A 25,035-nucleotide genomic window follows, 5' to 3' on the forward strand; every position below is an offset into this window, starting at 1 on the left:
ATAAGATGCCAGAGTTAATTTAGTACTCATTAAAGGGCTCCTGTGATGTTGCCGCCCGATTATGAGGTGACCCCAGTTCCCCTCTTGCTTTTGTGTCAGGGCTCGTTTTGCGCGTTGTGCTCCTGACACCGCTGGTTCCGATTACACGCTATGCACTTGGAGTTGGTTTCACAAAGAGCTTCTTTTTATTCTTACAAAAAAGTTTTAACTTTTTCTCCACCCCAAATCCCCACCACACACACACACACACACACACACACTACTAACCCCACAGTCCCAATCTATGGAGTGGCTTTGACAGAGGAGCTCTGTACATTATTAAAAAAAAAACGAAAAAGAAAAAGAAAAAAATCATTTTTAATGCATAAACCACTGTGCAGGGAACAGAAGCGATGCTTTGACACAAGGACTTGTGGGTAAGGGAGGATGGGAGAGAAGAGCCGAGAGCGGTGCAGAAGGGATGGGGGGGCATGGTAAAAGGAAGAGAGGAAGGGAGGAATAGAGAGAGAGAGAGAGAGCGCTGACAAACACTACTCAGCTCTCTTTCAGCATCGGTAACAACTGTGGTGCTGCCGGGGGCTCTGCCACACACTCGTGCTCTCGGTGGCCCCCTAATGACGACAGGAGAACCACAGGAAGATCTGCAAATAGCATCTGCGAATTTTGGGGAACATGTTTATTAGTCGCACAAGCAAATGCTCGTTCACCAGGACACTTTTCGAGTTTGGAGGCCATTTTGTAGATTCGTCATCATTTTCAGCATTTTTTGGAGGCAATGTCGAAAAAAGTGCCGCGCAAGCACAGCAGGGACATGGAGCTGCAGACACACCCTTTGAACACTGATCCTATTAAGATTGGTCCTGCTGCAGGCAATTTTACAGTGTACCTGAGGATAGAAGCTTCTCAGCCCATCTTGGCATATCTACCTGTATCACTCTTGGCTAGAATAGCTGGAGAAGTCACTTTTGTCACTTACTCTTTTCTATGGAGATATAGTCATGCAATACTACACCACACAGTTCAACGATGCAGATATGTGACCAATCTTCCGTTATTCAGACAGATATTAAATTGTCTGTTCATTTCTGATGGTATAATTATATAATTACCTGATTGACTATGTGGTGATACAAGGATGCTTTCTATTTCACAAGTTGTATATGAAATAATGTTCAAGGTAACCTTGGTTCATTTGACTGGCTGCATATGGGTACACTTAACAGTGAGATGCTCAGGAGACAAGTTCAGGACAGGTGGAGAGCAATAAGTACAAATGGCCTTTTAAACTGCCTGTGTGTTTCAGCATACAGTCGGTGCTAGTCAGATTCTAAAATCAAAAAGGCTCTTACTGGTTTCAGACTGGTACAATATGGATTTTTGGTTATCTTGTTCTGGACTCCACACAAACATAAAAGAAACATTTTTGTTTTTCACTCCCATTTTTCATTAATGAAATAAAATCAATTTATTCACAGGTGAAGTGCTCACTAAAACCTGTTCTAGTTAGCATTTCACCTTTGACAAGATAATCCACCCACCTGGCAGGCATGATCATCATATCAAAAGGTGCTGATTTAAAAGCCGGATTATTGCACAGACCTGACTTGGACTGGTGATAATGACATGTGCAGCTTTGCCACGCAACACAATGCCACTAATGCCAAAGTTCTTTTGAGGACGTGTGCACTTGGCATGCTGACTGCAGGACTGTCAATCAAAGCTGTTGCTCTAATTCACCTTCACCTGCTCTCACTCACCTTCACCGCTGGCCCAATTGTAAAGGTGAAGTGCTGACTAATATCGATTTTACCAAATTTGTGAACACAGTATGGATTTTGACCAAATCTGTGAACCCAGTTTGAGTGAAATAAAGTATTTTTTGCTTGTAATTGAATGGACACCACATTTTAAAATCTCATAACGTTCATCACAGTGTCTATCTCAACTGTCTAAAGTCCTGCTACTGCGGAGGTGTTGGTCAAATAGCTGAGTTCAGTGAGTCACTGAATTCACAGCGTCCGCTGCCCCACACATCTAGCTGGGCCTGGCCCCTGGAGGTGCTCCATTTCAGCTGGGCCCTCTTTGCCTGCCAGTCCCAGCGCGGATTCAGTCTCCTCAAAGTTCTCCAGCCGCCCGACGCCGCTGTGCAGCATCTTGTAATCCGGTGCGATTGGCCTCGGTGTCAGTGATTAGCAGGATCGTCTTGCGTGTGACAGGGCTGCTATGCTGCCTCCCAGAGGGAAGCTAGCGTCTCCTGGAAGAGGACCTGCCAGTCATCATCTGGGTCTATCTCTTTCGCCAGGATTTCTCTCCTTCCTTCCTTCCTTCTCTTCCCTTCCTTTCGTCGTACGTCATTTTTTTCTCTGCCTCGAGCTTTTTCGCTGTCACCTTCACTTTTGTTTCGTCGGATTTAGTCGGAGAGTTCAGCGAGACCGAGGTGTTCTGGCAGGCTTATGGCATGGGAACACATGCTTAAAGAGAAACCACATCACACCCCGAGGATAGTAGTTAAGTTAAGTCACTCATGTGGCACGCAGGGGAAATAAAACAACCAACAACCGCGTCAGGAGAAGAAAAGAAGGATTTACCTCCATCATCACTCTACAGTCATCCCCCATTCAACAAAGCCTGCCCTGATAGGTGATGCTGCACCTACTGCCATCTGGAATGCTGGAAATAGCTAAGGAGACAAAGACTGCAGCTGAAAACGAATGAGATGGATCTACACTTTTTATCTCTCCCCTCTCTCTCTTACCCCTCTCTCTCTCTTTCGCTCTGTCTCTCTCTCTCTCTTTCTCTCTGTCTCGCTCTCCCCCATCTCTCTCTCTTTGAGGAGTTTTCAGAGATGAAAACTCTTTTGGATCGGACCCTTTGGGGAATTTTCTCCCTTTGAGTTGCGCCGAGATGTGAGTGCCAGCGGCAGCAGCAGTGTCGGACAGGAGCAGCGAGCCACGGCGAACATCAGAGAGAATGGCAGAGGAGAGTCTCTCTCTCTCTCTCTCTCTCTCTCTCGCTCTCTCACGCTCTCTCTCCATCACGGACCCCACACATGCCCCATGCAGTGGTACCCGCGCCCCGCACATCCACATTGTGCCCGTCAAGCTAAACAGCAGAGACAGAAGAGCTGGAAGAGCTGAGTGGGAGCCTGGGGGGGGGAAACGAGCCCTGCTCAAATAACAGAGAGGGACTGTAGCATTGCAGCGCTACATCGTACACACACACACACACACACACACACATATATATATATATATATACACACACACACAGACACACACGTGCACACACACATAGTACACACACACACACATGCACACTCACGCAGAAACGCACACACAGAAACGTGTGCACACATACACACGTTCAGAGATACACACATACTCATGGTCCTTTCTCTTTGATACACAATTCCATTTGCAGTGTGCGTACTGTCAAGTTGTCCATCACTCAGAAATGTATTTTAGATGTATTCAACACACAAGAACAGCTTTTCAGGCACTTATGCACGTGCATTCACACACTCAACCATCCACAGAAACACACACACACACACACACACCATTTTATAGGTACTTTTCATCCATACACACTTGCAGACACATGGCATAAGTGGGTCTTTCTCTCCAAGCGCCACCTGCTACACTGCTGTTCCGTGTAACCTCTGGATACTCTGGATAGCTCTAACACACACACAGCCGTTCACAATCCTCATGAGGAGGAAATCGTAATGATATCGTTACTCATGATCACCATGTCTTCAGGGGGCAGGACAGCCCTCATCGTGGCTGCTGTTGGCTCAGCGGTCGCACGGGAGCCACGGGGGGCAGCTCATCTGGGATGTGACGGGACGTGACGTGACGTGGCGTTACGTGTCATATTCATGTCATGTCTGTCATATTCCCATGGGGAGGAGAGGCCCTTCACCCAGGATCCCCTCACTCTAGACTGGATGTTCATTTGTGGGCCGGCAATTTGCCTGCTGATTTGACTCAATGGTCTCTGCGTGCGTGTGAAGAGACGTCTGTAGAGAACCAACGGGCGTCTGCTTGTGACCACTGATGCGGACAAGACTTTCCGTCTTTGTGTATGTGTGTGTGTGTGTGTGTGTGTGTGTGTATATGTATATGTGTGTGTGTCTGTGTGTTGTGTGTATGTTTTCACATGTTTTGTTTGCCCGGGTTATTTATGTATGCAACCGTGAGTTGTACTTGGTTGACACGGCATATGGGAAAGTATGGTCTTCATTCGCATCGTCAACCATAGCACATTAAGACCGGCTGAAAACACACACACACACACACACACACACACAAAAGACCCTTGCGTCCAATTCCCGTGCCCTTGCGTGTTACAGCACTGTTTCCTCGTGTTGGTTTCCCTGCTCCTTCGGCTGGCTGGATAATTAACCTCCCCAAACAATCCCAGAACAGAAGCCCAGAGCCTGATTCCCAAACCTGACGGTGGGCCAGCCTCCTCCATCCACATCCCGAGATGGACAAGCCGGAGGCTAAATGAGGGCAGGCATGTCCAACCATCCCGTGCTGCAGGGGCTTATCTATTTACGGCTGGAAAACATATTTGGAATGTGGAGCATTTTGAATTTTCCATTTCACGTTTGGCTATTTTTAGCACGCTAACATGGACCATAAGAAATTAAGCACTGCATTATTTAGGCCTTGTAAACTGGAGAGCATTTTCGACCAAGAAATGTCATGATGTTATATGTGAGGAAAAGAGCTTGTTTTTTATGTGTGTGTGTTTGTTTTTGTGTGTGTGTGTGTGTGTGTGAGTGTGTGTGTGTGTGTGGGGGGTGCTATGAGGATACTAAGGATGTGTGTGTGTGTGTGTGGGGGGGGGGTGCTATGAGGATACTAAGGATGTGAAGCAATTCCATGCACACTGGCTGTTGCCATTTTCCAGGTAGCTGTTGTGTTGCCCCGGGAAGAAACATCTAAGATGTCTTGGCCTTGTTTAATCAGCGACAGAATTAGAATATTAATGCGCACAGAAAGGCATTGTTTGGTTGCGCAAGACTGTCAAATTCATACACACACACACACACATGCACACTTATTAATGCACACAGGAAGGCATTGTTTGGTTGCGCAAGACTGTCAAATTCATACACACACACACACACACATGCACACGAATAGATTTGCGGTCACATACACACACAGAGAGGCACCTGCTTGCACACTTTTACACACACACACACACACACCACACACACACACCCCTGCACACACACACACACACACACATATCTCTCTCCACATAGAGGCATACATGCACACACTTACACACAAACACAGGTGCATGCACACATGCTCTCTCTCTCTCTACAGACACAGGCGCACACACGCACACACACACACACACACACACACACACACACACACAAAAGGCGTCCGCACACACAGACACTCTCTCTACACACACGCGCGCACATGCACTCTTATGCACGCCCACACATGCACACACACCACACACAGGCTGACTGACACACACACACACACACACATGGCTAAGGGAAGATGAAAGCTCTGGAACAAAATGCCTGATGCAAAAGCTGTAATCTCAGCAGCAGAAAGAAAAGGCGAAACTAAATCACGTTGTTGAAAGTCAAAGGGTTTCATATCATTTTAGCTTTGGGAAATCACAGCGGATTTGGAAGGGGGAAAGAAAATGCAGTGAGCAGCAAATTTACTGTAAACTGTGAGATGGAGGTGGAATGAGGGGTAGTGAGGTTGAAACAGCATGGGGGTAAGGGAGTGACTCACACAGAAACAGACAGACAGACAGACACACACACACACACACACACACACACACACACACACATACAACCAAAAGAAGGGATGAAAAGTGAGTGGAGAGACCCAGAGGTAGGTAGGTAGCTAAATCTCAATGAGAGAAATAGTTGCATAGATAGACAGACAGAGAGAGAGGGAGGGTGAAAAAATAGCAAGGAAAGGCAAAAACCCCCACCACTGATTAAACAAACAGTCTGAGGCTCAAGCAGTGCTGAAAAACACACTGTGGCTGTGTTAGAGGGGCCGCCATGTTTGCCACGTGCCTCTCTGCACTGGCGTCTCCACCGCGAGGTCGCCCCGGGCATCCACGCTCCTCCGTGGTCCCCCGTCCTTTTAGCGGAGAAGCACTTCCTTCCCGTAACCTGGAATATTTATGAGCCGGCATTGTGCTCCATTCCCCTCCATTCTGCCTACACTCAGCAGTTTTCGTTTTAAAACGTCTGTTTAAACGTTCTCTACTCCGCCGGTGCGCCCCGGAGGCACTTTGTCTCCTCGCGAAAAAGCATCGGAAGTGATATCGTCACGGCTACCCATCACACCAATGAGGGGTTGCGGACGGCTGATTTTTGTTTAACTCAACTCTCCAAAATTGTCAGTGTTTTCATCCCTTTCCTTTTCCTTTTTTTAAAGTTAGTATCTCAAAATGCTCCCATGTTTGAAGTTCTTATCTCTTAGTATTAATCTTTAACGATAATTATTTTTTGAAAGTCTTTCTGTAGTGGTATTTCGGAGTCTTGCTCCCGGCATTGTGTTTCACGGTCTCTGGTATAATAAGTCTAATCACACTCATCAAATTATAACAGCACTTCACTTCCTCTAGGGCACACTTCAGCCATGTTTTCTCCCAGTACAAAGCAAAGCTTCTGACAAACATGCCATGTTTTACTGTCAGAGCAGTTCAGCCTGATAGCCATACACAACACTATACACTCTGATACGTATGTCAGTATACCAGTGTTAGCTGTATGCCGAGTCATACAAGTAAGGAAAATAACAATCTTCTGAAGGATTTGCCCTACATCTTTCCAGCTGAACAACTTGAATCAGTGTCTAGAATAGCACAGGAGTGTGTTATACATCATCCAAACCACTAGCTTGTTCTAACATCTCTGGAAGACGCTACAGATGTTAACCTTCAGCAATCAGACTCCTGAACACTACAAAACTGATCTGAGCTATTTATGTATTTATTTTTTTGTTTAGTTTTTCTTTCTTTTCTCTCTTATTGAATTGAGCTACCTTATTTCTGTAACAACAATTACCACAAACATTTGTTGTGTGGCAATAAAGGGTATCTTATCTTATTTCATCTTAGAGGAGCATAACACTCAGACACTCAGTTTTACTCGATTATCAATCAGACGGCAAATCGCTTTGTTGAGTCTCATCTAATTTGATTGCGTCTCTACTTGTATTTTGTAATTCTTTGCCACCTTGGCACAACCTCTGAATACAGACCCTTCCTGAATGTGCCTTCAATGTTTAAAACACATACAAGCAGGTACCTGAATATGTTGTTCCAGTTCTGTTGACCAGGGAGAGTAAAGCAGTGATCCCCTGGGGTAAACAGTGATCCCCTGGGGTAAAGCAGTGATCCCCTGGGGACTGATATGCTCAGTATGTGTCTGCCCTTTACTTCTCTTCCCACAGGGTCGTGGCTGAGGAGGTCCTGCCTCCAACCATTCAGAAGCTGATGAAGGGCTACAACAAATACCTCCGGCCCTTCTTTGGAGGTAGGGCTTCACATTGCACATCACTCACAGCATGCTACTCCAAAACATAACACCCACACACGCCCACATACACTCTCTCTCTCTATCTCTCTCTCTCTCTCTCTCTTTATCTCTCTCTCACACCCACCCACACTCTCTCTCTCTCACACACACACACACACACACAGCTGCTTCTAAACCCATTTCATCCTAATTATTCAACCAGATGCACAGCACAGTGACCCGAACTGACCCCCACACACGCAAGCGCCTGGTTTTCTCCTGGCATGACTCAAGCAGGGCCTGTATCCATTACTTAGATACCAGGAGAGAGTAGCCCTGTCCAGATTCAGAAAGCTAAAAATATGTGATGTGTTTTTACCTTCCCACACATTACTAATTAACACCACTCTTTGGCCAGGAGGCCGTGCTAATGATTCGAGTCGAACACATGGCTGGGTCATGCATGTGTTTTTTTTTTTTTTTTTATTTTATTTTTTTTGAGTTTCTGATCATTGAGCATTCTCCTCCTCAAACACTTCTCGTTGAGCAGCCTTCTCATGCTGTAAGGATATCATCAGAAATCATCTTAGAGGTTTCTGAATACATTTAGTGTGGAAGCTGCCTTTTAAAATCTGATTTGCCTCATAAATAATCAATCATGACTTCTCCCCTTAGTAGACCTCAAAGCTGTTGACAACTCGAGTTGTAGGACTTACCAAGCTGTTGTCAGCTTAGTATTAAAATATCTAAAACACAGAAATGCTTTTCGCCGTTAGAAAACATGAAGGGTGGGCGGATTGACAAATGGACTACATAGGATAGATTAGCCGATAGATAAACATGGAGTCCGGCCAAGACTATTGTCAGTTGGCTGTACACAATTCCTCTGTTATGCATTCTCCTCGGAAACAAACTGACCAGAAATAGAACTGTAATCCCCCAGTGTCCTGAACTCCCTGCTGACCATGCTTCTCTGCTGCCTCTCACAGATGGCCCCGTTACTGTAGGGATGAGTCTGGACATCGCCAGCATTGACACCATATCAGAGATCAACATGGTAAGCTGACATCCATGTTCCCCTCAGGCTTGCTATTAGAGATTGGGATGAATTATTGTGTGTATCTGTGTAAGTGTGTGTCCTTACAGTATGTGTGTGTGTGTGTGTGTGTGTGTGTGTGTGTGTACTGTATGTATGTGTGTGTGTGTGTATGTGTGTGTGTGTGTGTGTGTGTGTGTGTGTGTGTGTGTGGTGTGTGCTGGCTATGTGTATGTGAGGGTGTGTGCGTGTGTGTGTGCCTGAGAGTATTAATACCATGCTTCATTTAGCCCGTGGACTGCTGTCACAATCACTGCCTGTCAAAATGTCAGCTCACGTTGTTTGCAGAGGCTCAATTATCACTGTTAATGTGAGCCTGCAAATGTGCCCTCCTTGCTCTGATGTGTGTGTGTGTGTGTGTGTCTCTGTGTGTATGTGAGGTTGTATGTGTGTGTGTGAGTGTGCAGTGCATGTATGTGTGTGTTTGTGTAGGTTTTTGGTTCCATATTTATGGTAGTCGTCATTAAATACATGCACGACACGTCTATATCTATGTTAATATATTTACACATTAATAACTAATTGATTATGTATGGATATGCTCTATTGTGCATACACTTAAATTGGGATATTTGAGATGGATATTAGTACTTCATTGTAGTTATAAATGTAGTCTGTATGTGCATGCAAGCCTGCCAGAATCCATTCATGTACTTACTGTATTTGTGCATGGCATTAATAAAGTATCATATTGTAACTTTTGGGGCTGTGCATTTGTGCATTCCTCCTATATGTATGGATTTTTGCATGCACTTTGTATGCACTCTTGTGTTTGGGTTGCATGTGTGTGTGTGTGTGTGTGTGTGTGTGTGTGTGTGTGTGTGTGTGTGTGTGTGTGTTCTTTTTGCATGTCTGTTTCTTGTACGGACATATGGCTTCTGACTGACCTCTCTGACTCCTCCCCAGGACTACACCGCCACCATCTTCCTGCGGCAGCGCTGGACAGATGAGCGTCTGGTCTTCGAGGGCAACAAGAGCCTCAGCCTGGACGGCCGGCTGGTGGAGCTGCTCTGGGTCCCTGACACCTTCATCGTGGACTCCAAGAAGTCCTTCCTGCACGACATCACCGTGGAGAACCGCCTCATCCGCATCTTTCCCAACGGAACCGTACTCTACGCCCTCCGGTACTTAACGCCCATCTGCCTCTGAGGGGCTGCTTCAGCTAAATTACAAACACTAGTCCCTAAGCATACAATAGCACTGCTTAAAATCCATGCCAAGAATAGTGGCTTGTTTTTGAAGGGAAAATCACACATTACTCCACATGCTGAATGGACTGTTTCTGCACAGATGTGTAGGCAAGGACTCTATAGGGAAAAGCGTGGAATAAAATATATGTAAACACAGTCCTCAGCTTGCACAGCAATGCCAGTGCAAGCCACTGTAAACACCACAGAATAAATTGTCTACTGATAACTGCTTATCTTTGCAATTAAGGAATCTCCCCGTTGGAATCTGGGCACAAGGGTAATACTAGAACTGGAACTATGAATGCTTTACAGAGAACAATGCTTTGCTCTTTGGATCTCCCCAGATCCCTTAAAGGCACACTATGCAAGAATTTCACCTTTATAAAGCCAATTTGATGGTAAACAAACTTGTAATAGGCGAATCGTTCACCTAGCATAGCTATACAGCATAGACGTAGTGAGTCCCTACCGAGAAAATATATCTACCTTGTCAGTAGATATAGCTCTTTGGAGATAGTTTTTGCCTGTTGTCAATCCTTCATCTCCACAACAAAAGCATTTGCATTGTGTACAGGGGAGATAAGTTGCGAGAAGTTTGCTATTTACAATAACAGAGTAACATACTGTATAAATACATCATCTAGGGGGAGCTCTAAACTCGCCAAAAATACCTAAACCTGCATAGTATACCTTTAACACAGTGCAGAATACACTCATTGCCTTCTTGCACAATCATGTGAGGTTCTAGGGAAAAAATACAGTTCCTAGAAGAAAAGAATGTTTGGATGTCGTTAGAGACAGGTACTGTCAGTCACTCACAGAAAACTCACTTTGATGAATAACTATAGTGAATGGTGCAGAACATACAGTACGACAGGGAAGGACATATGAAGTCGTGTCAAGGGAGAGAGGGAATTCACAGGAGTAGTTAAGAACTCAGAGCAGGGGAACAGAGGAAGGAGAGATCTGATGTGAGGAGATGTGGAGGACAGAGGAAAGAGAGAGAGGAGGGGGGGTTGAGGGAGAGAAACACAAATATGAGAGAATAGGAGAGAGTATTGTGAAATACAGTAGAAACAAACGGGAGAGCGAACAACAGCAATGTGAGAGAATTGAGAAAGGTGTGAGAGAAAGAGAGTGAGGGATATAGAAAGGGAGAAAGAGAGAGAGAAAGAAAGGTGACAAAAACAAGACAAAAAGGTGAAAGGGGGGGGAGAGTAAAAGAAAGTGAGAGTGACAGCAGTAAACAGGTGACAGAAACTTGAGAGGTCAGGAGTACATTGAGAAAGAGAGAGAGAGAGAGAGAGAGAGAGAGAGAGAGAGGAGAACGGTGGAAAATGCATTGTGAGGGAAGAAATTGATGAAAGAGGGTAAGATAGAGAAAAAGAAAAAGTCTGAGAAAGAAATGTATAAACAGGCCATGTGGTGAGAAAATTTGAAAGACGTTGGAGTATGGAGTGAGAGGCAAAGAGGGGGAAGAGGTAGTGACTGACGGCAGCAGAGAGGTGAGGTGAGAGAGGAACTTGAGAGGTCAGGAGTACAGAGAGATAGAGTTGGAGAAAGAGAGAGAGAGAGAGAGAGAGAGATATTGAGAGAGAGGGGGGGAGATATTTAGAGACAGAAAGAGATATATTGAGAGAGAGAGCAAGGGAGAGAGAGATGGAGAGAGAGAGAAGGAGTAAATCTCAGTGAAAGAGATGTGCAGTCCATGCAGGGCATCTGACACCAGAGATCAGGGATCAGGTAGAAGCACTGCTGATGACATGGAGACAGTGAACAGACTTTTCTCTTTTTTTTTCTCACGACTCAATCCATCTCTCTCCTTTTCTCTCCAAATGTCTTCTCCTCTCTACCCCTCCTCCTTACTTCTCTCTGTTCTCCCACTACTCTCTTTCACTCTCGCTCTCTGTAGGATCACGACAACAGTGGCCTGCAACATGGATCTGACCAAGTACCCCATGGACAGACAGACCTGTACCCTGCAGCTGGAGAGCTGTAAGACACACATCATCTCCCTCTCCCTCTTAAGCCGCATACAGACAGCCCGTTGCTTGTCCCTTCAAAAGATGACATTAGTTTAACTTTGTTGCATTTTGACTCGCGTTGGCAGTATTTATGTCTCCTGTAATTGCTGAGGTCCGTTCCATTCCCTCTCTCATCCTAAGACTCTTCCTGTCTCAGGAGGCTTTAGAACACATGGGAGCCACTATTGAATAAGATCTTATCTGTCCCAACGTGACATGGTGACTGCATGCAAAATATGTGGTATCCGACGTGTTCGTATTTACATTATTTAGTGTCCTGTTGAATTACTGTCAGTGCTGCAAGTATTTCTCCTGGGTGTTGATTCAGAGATGGCCAGACGTAATTCTGTGTTCTACTGGAGTTGCACAGAACTTGCATCATAAATTGTTGGTGAGCGACTCCACAACTTTCGAGTGATGTGGGCCATCTGTATACCCAGCTCTGAATTTTTAACCAAAATTCAAACTTTTTCGACATTTCGAAAATGAGAGAGCCCAGGAAGGATCTGTGGTAGGATCGCATTTTTTCAGTGAACCCCTCAAGCAAAGGTGGTCTGCAAGGTTGTTTTCCATAAAAGACCAGAGAGCCAAGGCAACGGGAGAAATGCAGGTTTCCCTGGGCAGGCTTTCCCAGTGTGATGGAGCGTTATTGGCTCGGATGGCTGGAGGAGCTCCTGGGCTCCTTCAAAGTGGTGAAGAGGTAACGGCGGGGTTGGCTCTCTGCTCGCCGACATGGTGCAGGCTCCCTTCAGGCGGGGATGGAGTAACTGACAGGCTTGGACGGGCCTGCAGGTTGTTGTCCGTCAGACAGACAAAGAGAGAGAGAGAGAGAGAAAGTGAGAGACAGAGAAAGGGGAAAAAGACAGACACACACACACACACACACACACACACACACACACACAGACAAATACAGATTCACACACACACAAGCAAGATGTCTGAGGAAGATGCAAAGCCAAGGCCAAGAGCTATAGGAGGGTAGAAGGAGGGAGATAATGGAGAGACCAAGAGAGACAGAGAGGTAGAGACAGCAATGGTACTTTAACAGGAGACAGGGATGGGGAACTGTGGAGAAATAAAAACAAATCCCTCCACTGTATAAAAGGGTGGACAGGTGAGTGCACTGGTCCCACTCTCAGGTGGAGTTGATGGCTATGGACTGGCCAGCCCTTAGAGTTCTGGCCATTGGTCGCTGTCCGTGGTGCTGAAGCATCACCCTGGGTGTCAGTCATGACATGGAAGGCTTTCAGAGTGTCCATAGCAGAGCTTTTGACAGTTAAAAGCAGCTGGCTATATACTATTCAATCTTATATATCAAATTTCTGCTTCTAGAACAGTTTAAAGGTTGTATCAGCGATTGCAGGCCCCAAAAAAGACCCAAACATAAATTATCACATTTATCTAATCTTTCCTAACAATCTGCTAGCTGCCTGGCCCATAAGCAGGCCGTCAAAAAAACGTGTCTCTGTAGGCAGCCTAGGCTCTGAGATCTGCACAGAAAAAAAATTGCTACCAACAAGTATTGCCAACCACTCAAAGGCAGAATAAAGTGTTCCAACCAATAACCGACGAGATGCACTTTCAGGAGAGTTTCAATTGCACGGGAGGGAGGGGGATGGCTCTGTTTTGTTTGAACGTCAACATAAGTGACGTTACCCACTGTCGCTTTAAGACAGTAGCTTTAATTCACGTTTATTTCTCAATGATCTTCTGCCTGCTCCGCTATGGCTAGTGCTGTACCTACAGCTGGGCCCTCTCACAGTTTTTAAATGGTCAGTGGTGGGAACTACTGTTGCCTTCATGATTTCCTTTTAAAACTTTCTTATAAGAAGGAGATATCAATTATCAACAATGACAAGCCAGCTGGAACCTGCGGCTCTCTCTCCCTCTCGTGAGTGCAGACGCGTTCCCAATTAAATGGATCGCATAATGTTCACGTTAGATCTGCTGCAAAGGAGATAACTAAGAGTTAACTTAGTTTAACATGATGTTATCTCTATTTAACATGATGTTTTGACATTGACATAATGTTCTCTAAGGAGAGTGAAAAGCAGTTTGCAGTAAAGCTAACCAACGTCGTCTCTATCGCAGGAAAAAAAATAGGGAGCAGCCTGATAACCAAATGAAATGCTCGGCGGGCCGGATGAAAGTGCTTGGCGGGCCGGATCCGGCCCGCGGGCCGCAGTTTGCCCACCCCTGCTTTGAATGATGAAGAATGGACTGTCTAATTGACCTACCACTTACCATTTCCAGAATGTGCACTAGTTGTGTGCACTATGGTCCACATTTAGTACACAGCATGTTCTCACACACTGAATGCTTACTTTTGTACATTTGTACATTCCTTTAGGATGTCTATTACATAAGAATGTCTACTGCCTTACATAAGGCCATGTTTATATGTATATTTGTTTATAGACACTGGTTGGCTAACACCACCAGTGGTCTTCTTAAGTATGACTTTATAGCACATGGAATGGACATCTAAAACCTATACAGTATGGCCTGGAACATATAAAATTAGCATGAGGGATATCCTGAAATATGTGAAATATCACTAAAATATTTATTCAGTAATGACAAGAATAAAGTCCATAATAAAGTCCACAACTTATATATGTGCAATGAAAGATTTATTATGATGCTTGATTTTCCTCTTCATTCACTGCATGTTCTCAACCATGTGATTAGCCTACATTTAAAGCTGCCCTTGCAAGTTATGAATGTTTAAATGCTTTTTATGCTGACTACCTGGAACATATGACAGCAAGTAATGCTTCAGAAAGCATACTTGGCAATATGAAACATGCAGCATAATACTATATGGGAAGCATATGTGATTTGGAGGTTAATAACCCTACACTCGGGAGTTGCATTACACCTGTCTCAAATATGGTAGCTTACCGGTCAGTTGACGTCTTAATATAGATTTAGAATGAACAGCCATTCTAAATGTCAGAAAACACTCCACAAATTTTGTGAAACATAGGCAACTACATATTTTGTCTTGATTCAAAATATTAAGTGCTAAACTGAGAGCCAGAAGTCCGTTTTAAAGGAACACCAGGCAAGCTTGATGATTTTTCTCTACGAAACTCCCCCTCTCTCGGTCTGAAGCTCTTTTCCTTTTCTTTGCATCTTCCGTCAAGGGTTTTCGCTGCTTCTTTGCTGGCTCTGCCAATATACACACGTTTGCAACAATCACTAGCGTTTCGTTACCCTGCCTCTGTGCTGTATGCAGGATGTAAACTGATCCTGCTTCGGTCAGCGGGTACGATACACTGAACTTGCAAGCGGGATATTCTTCCTACAGGCAGTAGGGGTGGGCGAGAGAGTCTTCATTCGCCCTGTAATGAGTCATTTAACCATATACCCACTTACGAAGATGAGTCATTAACGCGAAAACGTTGCCTGGTGTCCCTTTAAAGTGTGAGTTATATTGTAGGCCTGGCTACAGCTGCCTCTTTTCCTAGTCCTACCATCGTTGTTATTTCACGTAGGAGAAAGACTTAATCCGATCCGGTAAATCTGATAGTGACTAGGTTTCCTGAATCAAGTCTTCCTTACATTATGTTCGAGTGTTCACATGAATGAACTACACAAGTATCTCGGACTTTTTATTGGCCTGGCGCCCGTGTGTGTGCCCTTATTTCCCTATCAAGGACTCAAGTTGAGAGCTAGAAAAAAAAAATAGGCTACTGATAATTGAGAATACAGTCGCCTTGAAAAAGTCAAAGCCTACACCCTCATTCTCTACCAGAAGTTAATTAAAGAGTGTAATGAAAACACAGCTGGCACAAACAAATACTTAAATAAAGCAACAGCCGAAGTAGGCTTGATTGTGACTTTTTAGGTTAAGGCGAGCTCCACTGTGCTTAATTTGTGTCCTTATTACACAATTACTCCCCTACTTCAGCAAAGCGGTTGCGTAACGCTGTTGTATCAGTCTAACCCAAGCAGCTATGTAATTAAACTATCTTGCAGCCTAATTAAACACCAAATGATTATGCATTTATCTAGTCATGGGCTATTGCTTACTAGCATTGTTCGAGTAAGGGCTGGGTCGGTCATGTTTCTTCAAAAACACTTGAGGAGCTATACCTGGAGTTTGCTTTGTAGTGGCAGACTGAATTGAGGATAGAGGATCAGGGCAGTATTCGGTGGAGGGAAAGGCTGTAGAGATAAGAGGACATGATTTCTGTGAAGGAACGCATGTACGGTTCCTTTCACCCTTCACAGATCAATTATGCATGCCTTTTTTTCTCCCGCGCAAAAAATATGTTCTGTCCTAGGGGAATTTGCGCGCGATACATGTCAGGCATGTCTCAGAAAGGCTATATGGTGAAGCTGTCTCATACATGTGAAAGGTTTCCTAAAAAAAAACGCCTTTCAAGTACCTGAGTGCTGATCAGTAAGTCAACAGCGCCGCCTAGGGGTCGAAAAACGATAATACTGTCCATTGTGAAATGATGAGCGACGTCATTGTAGTAGCCCTTTATCTTTGTTTTTGTTTTTTGTCATACCATGCCGTTACATTTCACCGACAAATTAATATTTTCGATTATGAAATACACTCTGGTGATATAATAAAAGTTAAATTTAAATGGTTAATGATGTCTATCTTTGCTTAACTATGTTATTTTTGTGTTTATTCCTGTAGGGGGCTACAATGTGAAAGATGTTGTGTTCTACTGGACCCGTGGAAACCAGTCTGTGAGCGGACTGGACACTCTGCAGCTGGCCCAGTACACCCTGGAGGACTACTACACCTCAGAGGCTGAGGCGGTTTATGAGACTGGTGAGTCATCCACACACACACACACACACACACACACACACACACACACACACACACACACACACACACACACACACACACACACCACACACACAAACACACACACACACAGAGAGAGAAGAGACACACACACACACACACACACACACACACACACACACACACACACACACACACACACACACAGAGATACACACACACACACACACACACACACACACACACACACACACACACACACACACATGAATCTTATGAATCATATGAATCAGTATGAGTCTTATCAGCAAGCAGAGAATAAAACAGTGTAAGTCTTATCAGCAAGCGTGCTTCTGTCTGAAAAACCTATATTTGGAATACTAAACACTAAACTTGGGGTGTTTTCATTTCAGTGAATCAACTGTTGTCAGTGTCAGTTCAATTTCAAACAGTTGAAATACAAACACAAACTCTGTCTTTCTCTTTTGCGTTTTTCTCAAGGTAACTACCCCAAGCTGATCTTTCACTTCCGTCTGAAGCGTAGCATCCTCTACTTCATCCTGGAGACATATGTGCCCTCCAGTGCTCTGGTGGTCCTCTCCTGGGTCTCCTTCTGGATCAGCCAGTCCTCAGTGCCAGCACGTATCTGTATTGGTAAGGCCTCGCTCCATGTCTAGCTTCTTACCTGTATAAGTTGCCCTTACCTCTGCAGTTAAAGGAGAATTCTAGCAATTTTTAACATATATCTGTTTCTTGAGGTCAGCTACAGTGCTACACTCTGGGGGCATGAACATGGGGGCTTATGAGCCGGAATTTTCCTTTAATCTTACCTTGCATTGAGTGTGTGTTTCTGGTCTATTTCTTTAATGTGAAAAAAAACCCGGTATGTTTCAATTGTAAAATAGTATCACAATTGTACAATTGCAAATAATATCACAAAATATCAGAAGTTGTACACTGAATAGTTGTAGAACAACACTCCAATTTGCTGAGTTGAGGCAAAGCTCAAGATTTAAAAAGAAAAACTAAAAATAATTTTGGAATTAAGTGAATGTTTAAGTAGAAAATGTTTGAAATATAAATTATATAAATCTGCTTATGTCACTGTCTGTTTGCTTGCTCTCAAAAACAGCCTTTTACCCTCCTACACACACACACACACACACACACACACACACACACACACACACACACACACACACACACACACACACACACACACACACACACACACACACACGTTTGAGTCCACTTTTGTGTACGACATGTGTGGAGAAAGTGGCAGACTCAGCCAGGATTGGGCCCTCCGTCTCCCAGCGGGGCGTCAAGCCAAAGAAATCCCCCAGCATCCGTCAGCACAGGCACTGACATATGAACGCTAAAAAAAGAGCAAAAAACAGAAAAAATAGAGGAGTGAATTGCCAGTCCCTCTGGAAGGTTCTGGCTTAAAACTTCAAACGCTGAATGATTCTAGCTGTTGAAAAAAAATCCAGTCACAAAAACATTTCCCTGTGAAAAAAATGATGGCTAAGCATTTTTAATCACAGTGCTTAATTTCTGTGATTTCATCAGTGTTTCAGAGGCTGTGGAACAAAGGGTCATAACCCACACTTTTCTTTCTTAAGGTCTGGGAAGAGCTAGCTTTTGGGAACATAATTAGTCCTTTCACTGAGGGCATAATATAAAAATAAAACCCAAAGAAACTTATCATTGTTTTTTACAGCTTTATCTCGGGAATGACTGATATGCTTTGTCTGTTTGTATCATTGCATCATATGTGACATTTAATTATGCCATGTTCAGTAAGTGTACAGTGTTTTGAAAAAGCTTAGACATTAGACTTAGTACTGTAAGTTAATCAAGATAATTAATGAAAAAAGGTAGTTGGTTGCAGTTCTGTTTGATTGATTATAGTAATTAGAAACTCCTCCCTGGGGAGCTAATTTCCCAAAATGTTGGTGTCTTCCTTTAATCCCTGAATTGGGTCTCTTTTCATTAGGATACTGATTTTGCAGGCTTTTGGTGTAAAATGTCGTGTATGTCCTGTGTCCTGACAGGTTTGCTTTTGTGCCTGTCTGCTGTCTAGGTGTAACCACAGTGCTCACCATGACGACGCTGATGATGGGCGCCCGCACCTCGCTGCCCAACGCCAACTGCTTCATCAAGGCCATCGACGTCTACCTGGGCATCTGCTTCAGCTTCATCTTCGGCGCGCTCATCGAGTATGCCGTGGCCCACTTCTGCACTTTACACCAGCCCAACGCTGCCCACGCCTACATGGTGAGAGCTAGCCTTCATCTTTGTCTTCATCACGCACCCATCAGCGGTGCTGTCAACAGCAATGTAGTCCATGTCCTCATTGTCGCTTGTCGTTGTCACTTTGCTCTCCATCCTGTCCTCAGTGAAAGCTGTCATCACCGTCTAGCTGTTGTTGTCATCTTCATTATGCTTGCCAGCACGTCTTCATTCAAAATCTCATTTGGTCGGGGCAGCGTGGTCACTGCCATCTCCATCTTCGCTGTCAGCGTCACGGCGTAAGCCATCACCTCTGTTATTCAAAGGCAAAGGATGATTAGTCAAGCACATATCCTGTGGTCACTTACACTGTCCACCCCAGCACGTCCTAATGAAGCATTACTGTGGTGTGTTTGTGTTTGTGGTGCTGGTGGAAGATAAGGTGCATGTTTTCTTTTTCTCCATACAAATACAGATATTGGATATTGTGTGCATTATTTAAAATTAGTCAATAGCCTACAGATAGCATAGGTAAATGACATAAGTAATTGTCAACATTTATGCACTGTGGGCCGGTTTTAAGGTACATGACTTAAAGTCTAGTCTAGACTAAAAGAGAACCTCAATGAAGATAAACTTTGAAAAAAAGTGTTTAGTCTAGGTTTAGAAACTGCAGTGTGTTCAAAGCACTAACTCATCCGTTCATCTTTATATTCAGAGCATATAAATTCAGTAAATGTAAACAGTTGTGCACAGTATGTTCAAAATGTATGTTCATGCGTGTTTCTTTTGGGGGGCATGTGCAGTATGGGCAGGAGATGCAGGAGCGCGAGGACGAGATGAACGGCATTGTCACCTCCATCGGTGGGAGCCACGCGTTGCGTTCACGCAAGCGCGAGGAGGTCCTCAGTCGCACGGGCAGCACCGGCAGTCCCACCCACAGCCTGCCCAAAGATAGTGAGGTGGCGGGCAGCCCCAGCGTGGGCGGTGGCATACCCTCCGACCAGCGGGGGCGCTGTGCGCGGACCATGTCTATGGCGGGGCGGGTGGCGCGCTTCCTTTACTGCTGCCGCGTGGAGAACCCGCACTACATCGACAACTACTCACGCCTGTCCTTCCCACTCTCCTTCGTCTTCATCAACCTGCTCTACTGGACCTACTACTTGTACTTTTGAAACAGGGGTGCGGGGACTGCAGCAGGGCTTGTGGTGCAGTTGTGTGTGTGTGTGTGTGTGTGTGTGTGTGTGTGTGTGTGTGTGTGTGTGTTGACAGGCGTTTGTGAGTTATATATGTATTCCATCACTTTCTGTGTGTGATTTATTTTTTGACACATTTCATTAAGGCCAGGAGTACCATATGCTCGTGGTCTCAGTTAGGTACTGGTGTGTATGGATGCAGTGTGTACACCTGTTTTAGATGAGGTTGTGGCATGTGTCACCGAGTCAGTTGTGTTTATGTGTGTATGTGTGTGTATGTTTGTGTGTGTGTGTGTGTGTCTGTGTTGGTGATGGGAGAGTATACCTCTATACTGGGATAAAGTGGCCTTTGTTTACCAGAGGAGCTTTATCATTACAGAGAGAAACTAAACAGGAGCTCTACTCTGCAATAAATCCATCAATATTACATAGAAAGAGAGGAGATGACAACAAATAAACAGTGCTATTCATGGGCCTGCACTAGACTAATGTATTGGCTCTGAATGTAGTCATGAATTTTACAACCAGACAGCAATATTCAAAAATACACCCAATCCGCAATAAATAAAATCTGCAATGCCAAACTAGGTTACTTCCAGTCCAAGTCCAATATAGACTTGGAGATAGTTCTCGCGTCATTAGAAGTTTTGAGGTCGTTTTGAGGTTGTTGTGCATTTAGATACTATACTGGCAGCTGCCAAATCAGGCAATTCCAGGACCAAAGACAAAACTGATTTCTTATATGGATCAAACACAAAGTTTTATTTTTTAACTTGGTTGGATGACCAAATTCAAAAATATAATTGAGCTTGAGGTTTTCTTTGTATATTTAGCACTTACAGTATCTAAAAAGTTGTGATATGGTTCGCTGGGCAGGCTTGCCTGAATAGCTATCTCTTTCTCTGTGTGCTTTTTAGTCATGTCACACAGAATTTTCTCTCTGTAATTGAAGTCAGGCCGGTTAGATACGCAAATTGCAGACAGGATGAGTTAATCCTGTCCTTTTTTTCCAGGGAATCAGTTTGTGTCCTTAATCTATTTACAACAATGCATGCCTAGATATCCCACCCTCTGTTATAGTGTTGTATTCCTTTAAAATAATCGTTGTTTGTCTTATTGTTTTTGTCCAATCAGAAAGCACTTTTTCAAGAGAATTTTAAGACTATTGTGTCACCAGACATTTAGTGAGTCGATGTGTTTTGCCTGCACGTGTTGTTTATATCCGGCTAGACTACACGTTTTCATGGCCATCCCTAAACAACCCACTTGGAACTGTTCATAGCAAGTATTCATTTATGGGTGAAGAACATTTTTTGGAGGGCAGCTAACATTCTCATCGCAACAACTCAGAATATGTCCATCATAATGGTCTTAATTGTTCTCTTCTTTGTATATAATTAGCTGTTCAAAAATGTTACACTTCTCAGAAAGGTTGTACATGTCACTGGCATATTAATCCAGGGAAGAAGGTGTGCTTGCTAGTTTTTATTTTTACCTCTTGAGATGATATGCCATCACTTTATTTACTGTGAATGTGCCACCGCTGACAGGTATGCAAACAACATATTTAGGTGTTTTCAAGCTACGCTGTGTAGATAATTATGGTCTTCCTACTGCACTGACAGGCCTCTGCCATTTTCTGATGTGTTAATTTTATGTTTTAGTTTAATGCTAGAAAAACAGTGTGAATACTTAATGCAGTCGCTCCATTCAGGTGGGGTTTTTGGAGACATTTGCAAAAATGATGCTTTTGTATAGTGCATGGAGGTTTTGCTTTTTTGTTTTGTTTTGTTTTTTTTGAAAAAAAAACAAACATATTTTTTGAATGGAAATACATAGAATCAGGTACGTTTTTCATGCATGAGAAAACGAGAGTTGGTTTAGCTCACAAAGCACCTGCGAACTACAGCTGCACAAATGCAAGAGTAGGACTTCAGCATGGTACTTATTAGAGAATAGGCTGACTTCAATTGACAGGGTAGCCTGGCCTCAAAATAGAATAACACTGGGCATTTTGGAAGTAGAAGTTAGGATAATAGTGGAAGAGTGGAATAATTCCTGGTCTAAATGGATCGTTTCCAGTGATAACCGAGAAGTCATGTCGTTATGAATTCAGTTTTAACACACACGGCTCTCTGAGCAGTTCCTTCCTGTAAGATAACTTTTCTCATGTCAAATGTCATGTGACCTCATTATATTAGGACATTGTGGCCCTGCTCCTCTGGTTATCTGACCAAAACACTCTTCTTCTTCTTCTTGGTTCTGCCATTCAGACTTAAGAGGCGGATTTCTTCTCTGACTCCTCTTGATTGATAAGAGGCACTGTTGAGACCTCCTGAGCCCTCTGGAGTACTGATCCTGACAGACTGAGATAAGAGATGAGCTATGGCAAACACTCCTTTAACCCAGCTGGAGTTCAGGCCGGTTCTTTGTTGTATTTGGCTCAATGCAGGCATAAGATCAGTCAAATGGCGCAACTGCGGATCAAGTCAGTTAACCTCCCATTGATTGCATTCCTCCACTCAATTTTTCATTGAACTTTTCTGTCTCTGTCCTGGCACACCACTGCAGACCTACAGTTGTCACACTGTTGTAAGAGCTGTAAGAAGGCACTTTCACTGGATGGTGTAGAGGCGGTTGAGGTGTAGGTGAAGTATTGTGTCCACCTACCTAGTCCTTTCATCTGTGACACATAGAAAGATAGGTATTTGCTCTGAATTAGGTGCCAATGCTTTGACAGTCTTCCCATGTAACTTTTAAAGCAACTGCTGATTGGCAGGAGGACCAATATGGACAAATCTCATCGAATGATTTCCCCAGCCAGCTCTTTCTGAGATTAGTGTTCTCATTAGACAAATTAAGGAGGAAAGATGAAGTGAGAGGTGGGTCCGTTTTCTTTTGATGTATTTCTCCTCACTCCACACACTCACAGATAGAGAGAACACAAACCAGGGTTGCAGCCTGAGCTTTTTGTGATGCAATTTATTGCAGCCTAGTTCGATGCTTGGTCAAGGCTGGTCAGTGCCAAATACTATGCCAAAGAAATAGTGTCTCCACAGTCCTCCTCTCCTCCATCTCCCTCTGTGAGGAGTACATCCTATAACTGGACCTATCAAATACAGCCCCTGGCTAAATGTTGCTGTAAAACCACCAATGCTAATAGTCAGCACTTAAATACTCTTGACAATCAGTCATCAGTCGGTCATGTTGGCAGTTAATGCAACAAGAGTGAAACACTCTGTGTTCTCCTCTGAAGTGTTTAACTGAACACCATTAACACTGGGAATATACAATCTGGCCACACGGCTTCAGAGCACGAGGGATTGCGTACTGTATGCATGTCGAATGTATATGCTTACATTATGAATAAGAGGAGATATGAGGCAGATTCAGATCCAGGCACAGGAGACCCACCTCCACAGGCGGTCAGGGCCTCATGTGGATAAGAGTCCCTGCTGATCAGGTCTGAATGTAAAGAAACATCTCAGTGGGGCGGCGTACGTAAACCAGAAACCAGGAAGCTTGGGGTTGTAAAGGAGCCCAGCCAGTGTGTTTGGAAATGCTACAGATATTATTTATTTGCTTTTGTGGTTTCACTATGTACTATTTCTGATGTGGTTTTGGTTTGAAGAACATTATTTTTTCTCTCTTACGATCCCACCTCTTAGCAATGATAGCCAGCAAACTTATATCAAACAATATCAGTGAACACTATATTTTTAAGGACAATGTTTTCTATTTTCTTGTAGGGGAGCTCTTTTAGAAGACAAGAGTACATACAAGAGTACCTTACTATGGTTCCTGGTTAAAATACAATAACCAAAACATATTCTTTTAAGCAACAGGTTCTTAGTATAGCCATACCTTACCCTGTTCACCAGAAGAAAGCGGTGAACATAAACGGTTCATTGACAACATTTGTTGTGAATGAAGTTACTTGGTACCAAAAAGTTTTTGGTTTTTTTTTCACCAATGGGCAAATGCACAACACAGAAGTGTGGATTATTTAGTAAGATTGAAGAATGGCTCGGTGTCAACTGATGTAAATACTGATGGAAACTCTGGTCCTTATAACGATCCTTTTTCCAGACATGCATCTCTTTGTCACCCCTCTGGCTCAGTTTGGTGTGTATTAGCAGGTGATGACCTCTGGTTTAAATATAACAATATACTTAGAGAGGTGTAGAAGTCAGTATTTTGTAGATGTTTCAAAATTGTTTTAATACTGTAAATTGCACTACTATGCATGTACAGTTGACGTTCCAGAGTAATAAAAACCTCTTTTTCATAAAGGTGTATTTGTTTGAAGTCTGATCTTTGTTCATGCACCACATTCAAGTAGTCTACATGGGTTGTAGATGTTTTTCATGAGGTAGCCTAGACTACAAGGACCTGCAATCCTATTCTGATATATATGATACCCTGAAATTCATAAATATTTAATAAATGCTGCTGGTCGAGAAAATACTGTCCACTGTAGCCTATACTGTTTCGGTTGCTTTCACGTCTTCCAACAGTGATTGAATACCACAGCCCATAATACCTTCAAGGACTACTCGTACCACACGGTGGTGCTATTCCACCAAACTCCATGCACTTCGAAAACCGCATTAATCCAGACAAGAGACAAGAATGATTACCATGACATAGCACTTATTCAACAAATTTCCCTTTAGCCTCTTAGGCGAAATCTTCTCTGGCGAGGGCGTCAACTCTAACCCTTTAAAGTGCCCCTCAGATTAGCCAGTCAAGCGCCAAGGGATTTTAGCATCCTCTCACAAGGGGGACCGTGATGACCCAGGAGTTGAACCTGACGGCTGCACACCAAGGCCATTGCTGTGTTTAAGAAGAAGAAGGGAAAAAAACTCTCCCGGCACCGGTTGTTATCACCCACTGACTTGGCATGAATCTGAAACTCCCACGAGGATTCGAAGTGCGCGAGTGTGAGGGGGAAACAACGTGAGCGGATCAAAGCAGCCGCGG

General features: G+C 43.9%; 1 protein-coding gene across 2 annotated transcripts in view; it reads left to right on the forward strand.

Annotated features, from left to right (window-relative positions):
* The window catches only part of gabrz (gamma-aminobutyric acid type A receptor subunit zeta), a 35,376-nt gene extending 11,028 nt beyond the window's left edge, over positions 1 to 24,348 (forward strand). Inside the window, exons 3-11 of one of the 2 annotated variants that reach the window (XM_048233389.1) lie at positions 7,467 to 7,549; positions 8,521 to 8,588; positions 9,534 to 9,751; positions 11,730 to 11,812; positions 16,505 to 16,642; positions 17,123 to 17,275; positions 18,708 to 18,901; positions 19,663 to 20,071; positions 20,102 to 24,348. In XM_048233389.1, the coding sequence (XP_048089346.1) occupies positions 7,467 to 7,549; positions 8,521 to 8,588; positions 9,534 to 9,751; positions 11,730 to 11,812; positions 16,505 to 16,642; positions 17,123 to 17,275; positions 18,708 to 18,901; positions 19,663 to 20,031 (1,306 nt within the window). In that variant the 3' untranslated portion in view covers positions 20,032 to 20,071; positions 20,102 to 24,348. Of the gene's footprint in view, positions 1 to 7,466; positions 7,550 to 8,520; positions 8,589 to 9,533; positions 9,752 to 11,729; positions 11,813 to 16,504; positions 16,643 to 17,122; positions 17,276 to 18,707; positions 18,902 to 19,662 lie in introns of both variants that reach the window. The other variant, XM_048233388.1, reaches the window with a different exon arrangement.
* The last annotated feature ends 687 nt before the right edge of the window (positions 24,349 to 25,035 follow it).

Source organism: Alosa alosa, chromosome 22 (genome assembly GCF_017589495.1).
Source record: "Alosa alosa isolate M-15738 ecotype Scorff River chromosome 22, AALO_Geno_1.1, whole genome shotgun sequence".
NCBI classification, from domain to species: domain Eukaryota; kingdom Metazoa; phylum Chordata; class Actinopteri; order Clupeiformes; family Clupeidae; genus Alosa; species Alosa alosa.